General features: G+C 31.1%; 1 protein-coding gene and 1 long non-coding RNA gene across 5 annotated transcripts in view; one reads left to right on the forward strand and one right to left on the reverse strand.

The window, feature by feature from the left end:
• The window catches only part of LOC114804463 (uncharacterized), a 119,222-nt gene that overhangs the window by 99,598 nt on the left and 7,273 nt on the right, over window positions 1–12,351 (forward strand). The window lies entirely within an intron of this gene.
• Window positions 2,967–12,351, reverse strand: part of LOC105216404 (calponin homology domain-containing protein DDB_G0272472) — a 103,231-nt gene continuing 93,846 nt past the window's right edge. For 2 of the 3 annotated variants that reach the window (XM_054228133.1, XM_054228132.1), the window contains exons 10-12: window positions 6,456–6,626; window positions 6,182–6,334; window positions 2,967–3,271 (exon numbers count right to left, since the gene is read on the reverse strand). In XM_054228133.1, coding sequence (XP_054084108.1) covers window positions 3,197–3,271; window positions 6,182–6,334; window positions 6,456–6,626 — 399 coding nt within the window. In that variant the 3' untranslated portion in view covers window positions 2,967–3,196. Of the gene's footprint in view, window positions 3,272–6,181; window positions 6,381–6,455; window positions 6,627–12,351 lie in introns of those variants that run through there. The other variant, XM_054228134.1, reaches the window with a different exon arrangement.

Below are 12,351 nucleotides of genomic sequence, written 5' to 3' on the forward strand. Positions count from 1 at the left end.
CTCCCCCGCTTTATAGATTACCTTTTCATATCGAAAGTAGAAGAAATCAATATATAAGACGTATAAGTAGTTCACTATTACTAACCAGGCAGTCAAAACCCGAGTCAAATGTAGTTGGTAGAGCTTTATTGCAACTTAGTTCTAAAAATGTATGGAATAATTTCACAACTTCGCACTCATCTTTATAAGATATGCAAGAAGACATATAATCAACAATCAAAAACAGTAATTTACTTTTCAGATTCCAGTTTCTGAGAAGACACCTGACTCCCCAGCAAAGCTTATAGAAACTCTCTTTTTAATACTGTATCATCCAGTTCTCGAAATTTATTTTATTTTAGTATTAGTCTCTCTAAGGTCGAGCCATATCACCGACTTTGAAAATATTATGTTAGCCCTACTTCACAGTATGTTCTCCTTGTAGGATAAAACATTGCGATTGAAGGTCATAGGACCGCAAATCTAACATAAAAATTTTATTAAAAATGCATTTTTTTATTGTCTCCATATTCCTTTCCAAGTATCTACTCTGTTTTGAACGTATTTAAGTAACCCTCTTCACTACTGCATATTTCGAAGAGTACTGCCGAGTTTACAATCTTTTCAAGATAAAAAAGCGGGTATATTGTGGTTATATCCGATTGCAGTGGGAACGGAATTTATGTGTGATCGTCGGCATCAGTGTTAAGTCCAGTAACCGACCATTTTGAATTGTGAATCTTGTAATAAAAATCGTGATCTTGATCTATAACAAATGCTTGATCCGGGCTATGTTTTTGGTATAGGATATTTAAGGAAAGAAGTTGGAGAATGTATCCTCGTAAAAATACTCCTTTATTTTGGTTGAACGTCTGCATAATTGGTGGACCGGTCAATTGTAGTGATATTCATGCTAGTTAGGGTAGATGGTGGTTCCCCTTGGTTTGTGGAATTCCGAGATCTTAGTAATGTAACAATTTCTTATAGATTTTGAATCTAAAAAAATACACCAAATACACTCTTTTATGCAATACTTACAACCCGAGAACGGTTGATATTTGCTTAGAATTCTTACGAGAGTTTTTCCACTTTCAGAGTTGCCAGTTTGCAGCTTTTGCCAGACACGACTCACACATGCGAGGTGTGTTCAAAAAATAACGGGAATTTTTTTAATTTCTGACTGATATGCATACCTCTAAAGTATAATACAATTTTCAGTACTATTCATTGCTTTCTTTATCGGTAGTAGGCGCTAAGGTTAGGCGTGATTTCATGACTTTGGTGACTTTCGTTTGTTGAAAACTCACACTCCATAGCTTGTTCGTCAATCCTTGGCGAAAAACAATACTGTAACAATGCTCCAGCCGCCTCACTATTCACCAAAAATAACTCCGTGTGACTTTTTTCTATTTTCGAAAATGAGAGAACCTTATAAACAACGAGAAATCGCTGAAGAAGCCAAAGATTATCCTAAAAATTGAATATGAGAAGTGTTTCGAGGATTGAAAGGAGCATTGACATAAATGCATAATATCGAATGGGGAATGGATGGCAACATTAATGTCGTCTAATTCAATTTTATTTTTCAAAAAAAAACGAAAATTCCCGTTATTTTTTGAACACACTTTGTTTTGTATATCAAAAACTTACAATTTGTTGAGAATTTCACAAATTTTGATCAAACAAAAACTTTTTAAAGTTTTCTTGAATAATTCCATATTTATTATTGATATTTTTTATTCGATTTAGTGAAAAATATAAAAAAATATTTTTGTGTATTTCCTTAGAGAGTAATATTAAAATAAAGTATTAGATCATCAATTAGTATCGAGTAACGATTATCGCATATTTTGTTTTTATGTTTTTATGTTTTTTGCATGAATTTAAAAAATTCATTAACAAGAATGTATGTGTATGTATGTATGTTGGTATGCATGAGTGTAGTAGGTGAGAGATGATTTGTGATTAATGCTTGCGAGCAAAACTAAACTTAAGATCAAATTATGTTCAGCAAACAACAAAAGGTATATTGGCAAATATTATTAAGGGAGTGTAATAATACAGTAATTAGAATAAAATTTAATTATGACAATAATACTCAAAATTAAAGGCAATACGATTTCATTAAAAAAATATATAAGACATAAGACACAGACATATATTGGATTAAAAATATATATATAAGCACAGACATATATTGGATTGAGAGCGTACTTAAGTAAATAAAGTAGGTATATAGGTGGTATGGTTATGAAAAAAATCATAATTTTAATTCAAAAACATTTCGAAATTAAAAAAATATTTTAAATTAGAAAAAAAATTAAATTTGAAATTAAAAAAAAAATTAATTTAAATTTGAAATTCAAAAAAAAAATATTTTAAATTTGAAATTTAAAAAATACAAAAAATAATTTAAATTTGAAAAAAAAAGAATTAATTTAAATTTTTAATTTAAAAAAATTAAAAAAATTTATAAAACAGTAATCTGGCATAAATAGTGAGTACAAAATAAATAAGAATTCTAAAATTTAAACTAATTTAAAATAGCGTAAAAATAAGTGTAGATTATATATAAGTATATATAGTATGCATAGAGTTTTTAGTCACAAAAAAAAAAACTAACCGAAAAACAACAACAACACAGGAATCAAATGTTACATAGTTCAAGTACTTATTGCTTTCTTAACGCTCCACTCCACTCCACTCAACTCTTCAGCGGCATTTCGAACAAAAAAAAAAAACGCTTACATAAAATCTATTATATCACGTTAATGCGGGTATGTTTTGGTTAAATTGTTTATATAAAATATAAAAAATATTTAATAGTTCGTATTTAAATTTTTTTTTTATACTAAAATTCAATAATTTCTTATTAGCAAGTTTTTAATATTTTTTTTTTGTTTTTTTTTTCATTAAAACTGTTGTTAAGTCTAAGCATTCTAGTATAAATGAGTGCAAAAATATTTTTTTTTTTATTTTTTAATTGATTTCTTTTTTTCTGTTAAGTATATTTGTAAGTAACGCTAGTTGTTTGTTATTTACTGTTACAAATATGCAATTGTGTGTGCAAATGTTGCATTGTTAGTTGCAAAAGGCAGTAATTGTTCGTTTCTTATGCCACAAATGACACCTGGCGTGTGCCATTTCAAGTATTTTCATATTTTCAACCTGCGATAAGCGCTGAGCTTATCTTTGAAATATTCTTCGCTGCATACATTTAGGTCTTCTCTTTGAGCAAAGCGATTAGATGATTCTTCTTGGCCTTCTCTGATTTGCTGTATTCATCCAGGAACTATGAGAAAAAAAATTATTAAAATTGGGAAACAAAAATTAGTTTAGCAATGGGAAAATGCATATTGGATTATTGGATTATAAGAGCTGATACATATATACACTTCTATATTACAATTGCAATTGGAATTTTTCGGGTTTCAAATAATTTATTTTATTTTATTTAGTGACCATTAAAAGATGCTATAAAGATTTTTTTTTATTAAAAAACACTTAAAAAAATTGATTATTCTATATCTGGCAACGTTTCTATCGATATTTTTTTGATTAAATATTTTTTTTCGGTATTTTAACTTAATGGTTTAATTAAAATTTATAGAAATTGATTTTAAAAATTTAAAAGATATGGCAACACAATTGTTCACTATACTTTTTGTGTTCAATATTAAATTTTACATTTTTAAATTTGTTAAATTATTGTGGGCGTGGCACCGATTTAGCCTATTTTCATCAAGATATCTTAATTTTTACTCAAGTTACAGACGGACGGACGGACAGACAGATATCCGGATTTGAACTCCACTCTTCACCCTGATCACTTTGGTACATGTATATAATCCTATATCTAACTCGTTGAGTTTTGGGTGTTACAAACAACCGTTATGTGAACAAAACTATAATGCTCTCTTTAGCAACTTTTGTTGCGAGAGTTTAAAAATTACTCTATTTCTGGCAACGTTATTATATATTTTGAAATTTAAAATTTTATTTCTATATCATTCAACTTAATGGTTAAATTAAAAAAACTACAAATATCAAACTATTTTAAAAAATTAAAAGATATGGCAACGCTATTAGTCACTTTTTTGTTTAAAATTATATTTTTAATTTAAAAAAAATATTTAATTTACTTTTTAAATGTTAATTATTGACCATTTATGATTCATAAAATATGGCAACCCCATTATAAAGTCAAACCCTCAAAAAAATTTTATATCAATCTTATGAAAATGTGAAAATAAACTTTTTGATAGTATTTTTATGTAAGTACATCCAAAATGATGTTCTTGAATTCCAAAATATTTTGAAATTTTCCCGATTCTAAAATTTTTCTTTCATTATTAAACATTTCAAAAAGGCTTTAAAGAGGTTTTTTAATATAAAACGTTTTTAAAGAAACAATTTATTCTAGATCCGGCAATGTTTTTACCGATATATTTTTAAATTATGTTAATCTATGTTATTCAACATAATGGTTTAAATAAAATTTATAAATATTTTTTTTTTTTTATAATATGTGGCAGGGCTATTATTTACAATATTTTTTGGTTCAAAATTTTTAATTTTTTTTTAATATTTTTAATTTTTTTGTAATATTTTTAATTTTTAAATTAATTCCTTTACTTTTTAAATTTAAATTATTAATTATTTATTATGCAGACAATATGGCAACTCTATTATAAAATTAAGTCCTCTACATTGTTTGGGAAAAGGTTAAAAAAAGGTCTATTTGTGAGAAATTAAAAATAAATATATAAAATATGACTCAATAGTTTTAAATTTGCCACTCACATTTTCGCATTGAGGCTAACAAAAAAATATTATCTGGATTTTTTAATATTTATTACGAATATAAAACTTTTTCTCTTTAAGGATTATGAATTCTTCTTAAATCCGTTTATTTCACTGCCAAGATTGTAATACCTAATTTAATATTTTTTTTTCGGAATTCTTAACGGGCTATACCAGTGTGATGCTTTCTAAAAATCGATTTTTTTATTTTTTGCTTATACGATAGTTTATGCTTTCAAAAATATGCTGTGAAAGCGGTAAGTGTTTGGAATAGTTATAGTTTTTGAATGGTGGCGTTCTAAAAAGCGGCCGCTCGCTGGTATAAGCTGCTTTAGTCGAATCTTCAAACGCGTTTTTCTCGAAACGACATTTCTCAAAATTGCTGACGTGACTCAACTTGGCATTAAAAAAACGACAATTTTTTACCTAAAAAATACACTTTATTCAGAACTACGTCATTTTGTCAATTTTTGATATTTTTCAAAAATTGTTTGTCATTGTAGAGATTATGCTTCAAACTTTAATAGCCTTTTGAATTTTTTTTAGTTTTGGCAACTAATTCGGCCGGAATCATATCAGCAGTTAGGGACCACCGTTATTTTTCAATATTTTTGTCCTTATTATGTCAAAAAAACTTCGAAACAATCGATCGAGTATTTTCTTAAAAAAAAAAAAATCCCCCAAAATCGCCTAATTTTTTATGGGTTACACTGGTATAGCCCCTTAATTAGTTGGCAACCCTACTCACAATATTTTTGGTTGCAAACTATCTAAAATCTCCTCAGTTTGTTATTTATAATGTGTTGAATCTTTTATGTTATCAATTCTATAGAATATAAATTTTCAACGCCAGTGTAAATATATTTTCAATTGACAATTAGTAAAAAGCTCTTTAATTTATTGTGCAAATTATCATATACTTCTTAACGCTATTTACATTTTATAAATAAAACTATAAACAGGTGGCAACACTAAAAATAATATATTATCATTTTTTCATTTCGACTTTTAAGTCGACAATCAGATGGTTACTAGCTTTTAAAACAATCAATAATGATATTTGGTCTTAGAAGCATTTTGGGCTAGGCAATTAGTTCCTGCCTCATTCTTTTCGACCAGAATATGTATAATAAATCTGGTATATAGAGTAATGACAATGTTTAATTAAACCTAAGAAGTTTTTAAACAGTTTTTTTAAAAAGGGTTGCCATTAAAAAACATTGTTTTTTGTTTACATACTTTTGGAAATTTCCAATTAATTCCTTTTGCAATTCATCTTAACATAATTTGAGAACCACTGTCATATCTCCAAAGTACTTATATGTATATGTATCATCCCCACACATAATCCAAATTAAAAAAATTTAAAACTTTAGTTAAATCATCACTTTTCACTTACTTCTAAATTAAAATCACGTGCTATCACATTGCGAGCATTCTCATTTTGGAACGTTATTGTGACTAAGCAAGGGTAAACGACCACATTCAAGTGTTCAGGTAATTTGGTTAAGCTCTTAATTATAATGGAACATTGCTCTGAAGTGAGTAGATCCTAGTTGCGTGTGTGAGTAGAGTAGAAGAGAGTAACGGGGTTAAAACTAATATCATTTCAAATATAGAGGTTATCAATTAATATGTTGGAGCGTAATAAAAAAGCGTAGTAATACACTCACCTGATTCTTCTTGTTGTTGGCACAGAGGAAACCTATGGTCGCAATGAGATCGATGATCACAGCTTGTGTTTCGGTATTCTTGGCCGCCGAACAGTTGTTGCCACAATATTTGAGCAAAATGGTGACCACGTCGAGGAATTTGAGTGATAGTGTTTCACCAGACATGACGTCCTAGGAAAAAGGAAGATAATGAAGGAAAGAAAATTAATAAAATAGAGTTTGAGTTTTTGACTGAATTAGCTATGGGTATTACTGTAAACTATACATAAATTATGGCGGCAGAAAAAATTACCCGAATAATTTTGCCGATTTCATAGTCCTTGACTCGAAAAAATCCGGATCTGTCCCGGGAACGAATTAGGTATATTTGGGGTTAATGCAAGGCTTGGTTGGATTTCATCTACATTTCTTCATAAAATATATATATATATATATATGATTCAAAAAAATGTTCGTACATTGATAGGTCTCACAAATTGACTGATATCTTCGGTATAATTTATTGACCGATTTTACTTATTTGCACCGCTAAATCCCCACAGCATATCAAAGATAACACTTTCACTTCATTTTTTAAGATATCTTACAATATATATATTATAAAAGCTATAGGAATAGCGAAAATTATATTATTAGGTTTAGGGGGTCTGTCTACTGACCCGATTTTATCAATTTTAGTACCAAGCCACAATATAATATGGAAAAGTTGTCCATTTAGTTACAAATAGCACAATATATTCTCTATATAAAGCTAACCATCGACTCTGGGGCCCTCATCTTCGATATCTGGTGCTTGAGATGACTATATACACTATTATTATTGAATGAATAGTTGGAAGGAATCAGGATTTATTTTTATGTTAATTTTAAAGTGAAATTATGCGATTGAATCTATATTAATATCATCAGAAACACTAAATTTTATAGAAGAAATGACATAAGATAGCTGTATTCAGATTTAAAAAAGGAAAATGGGCGTGGCGTCGACCACACATAGGAAAAAACTATGTCTCAGGAACTACTCGACAGAATACAATGAAATTCGGTATATAATATATCCTTGACACCCTGATGACATGTGTGGAAAATGGATGAAATCGGTTCACAACTACGACAACTTCCCATATAACTCAATTTTGAATTGCATCTGATTCGTTCAGTGTATAAAATGTTCGGTTGCTACCGAACTTAGCCTCTCCTTACTTATTCAGTTATCGTTTGTTTATTGGATAGAATAGCACTTGTTTGAAGTGATATACATATCTACAACTGTTAAATCAATTTCCAGTTAAAAATTATGTTTCTTCCAGTGAAAGGAGTATCTAGGCTTTGCATTGACTCTTTTGCTGTTGTTGTTTCAGTTAATTAAAACAAATTTCATTTCTGGCTTATTTTTTCTGCATCAGCTAACTACAACATTTGTGTACTCTTCACTTGAATCTGGTTATTTTTGCCAATTAAATGCTGGCAGCGGCAACCCACTTGCCAAACCCTTGATCAACTTTTATATGAAAAAGGGTGTGTGTGTGTGCATTTTATTAAATAAACTTTGTTATTTGTTTTAAATTACCGCAAATAGATAAGTGCACATTCAAGCGGCGTGCTAACCAAATTTTAAACGCCCAACAAAAGTCGTGCAGAGATAGACAACAACAGTGAGCTTGCCAATAAGCAAACCTTCCACCCACCAAAAAGCTTTGTCGGCATTCTCCCCAGCGTATAAATTGAGATGCGTTGAGATTGATATTTGTGTTGTGTTTTTTGTTGGTTTTGCATTTCGGGTTGCTGCTGGTATTTGCTTAGCAGTCAGTTATAATTTTCAGCGCTTTCACCGTTTTTCATTTCACTAAGTGCACCCGGTAGGAAATTGGATCATAATTTATTGAAAAATTAAATAATTAAAATTATTGTCGAAGACCTATTTTCGTGTCATATCGAAAAAGTGTAATATGTCACAATGATTCAAAAAAATAAAATAAAATTGAATTTGGTACAGAGGCTCAAGATAAAGAGATTCATTTGGAATCTTTGGCTTCTTGAAATATGGAAGGCGCAGCGTTTCGTACAATGTTTATTGTAATACCTACTACTAATTCAAATTAAACAAATTCCTTGTAGAATCTTATTGTAGTCTAAAAGTGATTGAAAACTCATAATAACCTCTCCCACTCCTATACAACCACTATGTTCAAAATTTCTAAAACAGCATAAAAACCGTCTGCAGAAAAATACATTTCATTTAATGGCTTGCTTATGAGTCTACTAATAAATTGGACCATGGACAGGACTATACCCACTTTTATATGGAAATTTATATTAGCAACCACTCGACTAATTTGAAGCAAATTTAAGCCATACACTTGACTTGGACATTCTTATGTTTCAACTTCAAAAAGCTTAAAATCGGACTATAAAACAATATTAGTTCATCTGATTCTTTAACTTTACAATAGTTAAATCAAACATTAATGAAGTGGCAATTTTCTAAACACAATTCAATTCGGACTGAACTTTTTCCAGCTTCCACATACCGAATATGAGGGCTTTCGGCTTGACCTTTTACTAAAACTATCTGACAGTTTGAAACTCACTTTAAGAAGAAGCAAAAACATACACCTTGTTCGAGATTTAATGTAGCATAGTGTTGAAAGCGTAAAAAATCAGTTTGGACTTATCCCCCATATACCCAATAAAATCACTTTCGGGCTTCCGGTTGACATTAAAAGGTGTATTGGTTAATATGTGAGAAATTTTAAATTTTATTTTATTTAAAATCGATTTATGCGTTCCTCCTACCCCTCTATACGCAACAAAATAATTTCCATCTGTCCAATCGTTCTAATTTCTCTTGTGTCCATAGGATAGGTTACGTTATATGGTTGTTCCCTGCCAGAGGAAATACACTTGGACTATAAAAGACAGTCCTTGGTCATGTGAACAATTTTGCCCGTCACTTACATTTAAAGATCGGCAAAGCGTCTAGAACATAGAAATCTATCCACTAATTCGCGAGGATGTGCAAAAAAAAGTGAGATCCAAGAAACGTTTGCATAGATCTCTGAAAGGCTTGGCATTCCACAAGGACATGTTGGGATTATATGTACCTCATCCTCCTCCATGCAGTATCTGCAGCTAGCTTCCGGTAAAATTTATTGTTTTACCGCGTGAATCCCCATTCGACAATTACCAGTTAGAACCCTTTTGGCTAGGGAAAGATTGATCTTATTGAGGATGAAGAGTTCCTTAGACCTCTAGAAATTTATGTTATGTTATGCTAGTGACTGTCCAGCTCTTGCTAAGTTCAGCTGAAGCCCATTTATCCATAAGAAAAATATAATAGTTGTGTCTCTGCTTATTACCTTTTTACTGTAGGTGAGATTGACGTACCTATCCTAGCAAGCTCATCAGCCTTTTGCCACCAAGCCGATTGTGAATTCCTTTTTGTTGATTGACTTTGACGATGATTTTTACTAGGATCTCGGGTTTTACGTTCTAGATTCTGTCATTAAATGTAAAATGTATTTGAAACTAATGTTGATTTTCCGCCTATAAAAATTCCACAATTTGGATCTGGTAAGATAACCCGAAAATATAACATTTTCTTCGGCTAATTAATTGAGGTCAATATTCACCACTTTCTTTTTGTATTGAAAAACAAAACTAAATTTTATGAATTTATTCATCATGAAGTCCTTCGCATGACCGAAGAGCATAAGCCATACAATTTCCTACCGCCACATTTATGTATCTGGATTTATGTACACAAGCTCATTGTTCTCGTTGATGCTTTGCACTGTTTCCACAACTATTGTTGTTGTTGTTGTTATTATTGTTATTGCGCTTCAGCAAATAACTTTATTAGGTTTTAATCATGAGCAAAGCAAAGCAAATTCAACACAATTCAACTACTGTGAGTAAGGCTCACATAGCATCCTATATATATGTGCAGGTGTGTGTGTGTAAGCGAACTTAATTTCCGTTTGTGTATTTGCCAACTTAGTTCAGTTCATTTTCAGCCGCAAATATTAAATATTTACACAATCAAATGAAATTTTTAGAGATACAGCAATTATTTACTTTGCACATAAATTCCTCAAACTCAAATTGAATCCACGGCATTGTAGGGGGTACACAGAAATACATATTTATATCGAAATAAATGTTGTTGTTTTATAATTGAGAAATTGAGAAAGTGGTTTGCAAGTCCATAAGGAAATAGAAAGCTTGCTTCCTTTGGATGGAACTCTTCTCCAAAGGGAGCTTTCTATCGCAAGTGACTTTCGATCACTTTTTTAATGTTCCCAAATTTCCAAAAAGTTTAATGTTCCAAAAAGTTCCCAAGTATATGAACTCAAAACTTCCATCCGATCGTTCTAGAGTTTCGTCATAGTAGAGTCTAGCGAAGCTTTTCATCTAACATCTCCAGACAGTCGATTTAAATTACACCTTGTGAATCCCAGAAGATGGAGGCTATTAAACTTCAGTTCGATAGGATAGCCCTCGTCTTCTTCGAGACCAAATAGGCAAATGTGGACCTCATAATAGCGATTCGAGATCCCAAGAATTCAAGAAAGTTTTTTTTTACTTAATTATACGGTCCGCCTTGCTTTGACTGAACTTAATCCTTACCACTGTGTCACAGTATGTCTATATATTTATACCTATACGCCCTTTGTAGCCCTTTCTGCCCACTCCACCCACAGCTGCAATTGATTTGTGCGCTCGGCTAGGTCAAAGAGTGGTCTAGTTGAATAAAAAAAAATACACAGAGTCCTCTCCAATTGTCTGAGTGGACACAGATTGTTGAACCGCCTTTTCTCTTTGTTCAGCCCCCATTGTGTGTCATCTAAATTAGTTTACACATTGGCCACCAGATTGGCAGCATTGAACGCAGCGACGCATTCAATGAAAAGATGCGCAAACAAACATTTGGCATAACAAGCAAATAAACAATGCCAAGCAAATATTGACGATTGACAAGAGCATGCGGAATGAGGTGACTGACAGAAACGCAAGGAGGTAGACAGGTAGAGGGGTGGTGAGTTAAAATGAGGAAAGGTTAAGGAGAAAAAATAGAGGCGGTTTTAATAGAATGTCACAAGTATAAAATACTACATCGGCAGTAGTTTAAGAAAAATCCAAAGTAAAGATGTAAAAAGTAGATCCCATGAAACCCAACCAGAGGTATTTCTGGATTGTGAAATATATCAAGAAACCTCAGGAATTATGGCGCTCGTTTAAAAAAAACTGATATACCCATTGGATGAAGTTGATCTCGCCCATATTTAATACTTTTGTGAAGCTATTTCATATACCGACTGTTACAAATCTGTTAAAATCACCCCAAGGGAGGGATCTGCGAGCTAGTGGAATAGGAGAGTAGAGAGTCAATTGCATCCATTTGGACAGATTTATTGTATAATATTATTGAGAAGAACGATAATCTTCATATTGGCCATATGAGGGATCAGAAACGGAAATTTGGTTGTGAAAGGAATGTGGACTAGTTTCATCCATTTGTTGAAGAAATTTGACAATTTTGTCTAAATTTTAGTTCGTTTTAAGCTGGCGTTTCTTTTCTGTGGTGGATTGGTCGTTCTGATAAATATACCATCAGATTTCAACCCATAGTCTGGTGATAGATTCAAGGATAAATAATAAAAAAGAATAAATATTCACTGTAGGTATTGAGTCACAATAATTATGGGATTTGATACAACGGGGAATTAAATCTTTCCTAGATAATAAGCAAACATCCATCTTCTACTTAAGATATCTACAAATTTTATGTCACCTCCAAGCCGCTGATAGAATTTACGAGGGTAATCAGATGGAAAGTAACATATGCTAATGAAAAGCTCAGAGAGTTCGAAGCTCTTTTGATAAGGTCACATAA

The sequence above is a fragment of the Zeugodacus cucurbitae genome, chromosome 3 (genome assembly GCF_028554725.1).
Source record: "Zeugodacus cucurbitae isolate PBARC_wt_2022May chromosome 3, idZeuCucr1.2, whole genome shotgun sequence".
Taxonomy (NCBI): Eukaryota; Metazoa; Arthropoda; class Insecta; order Diptera; family Tephritidae; genus Zeugodacus; species Zeugodacus cucurbitae.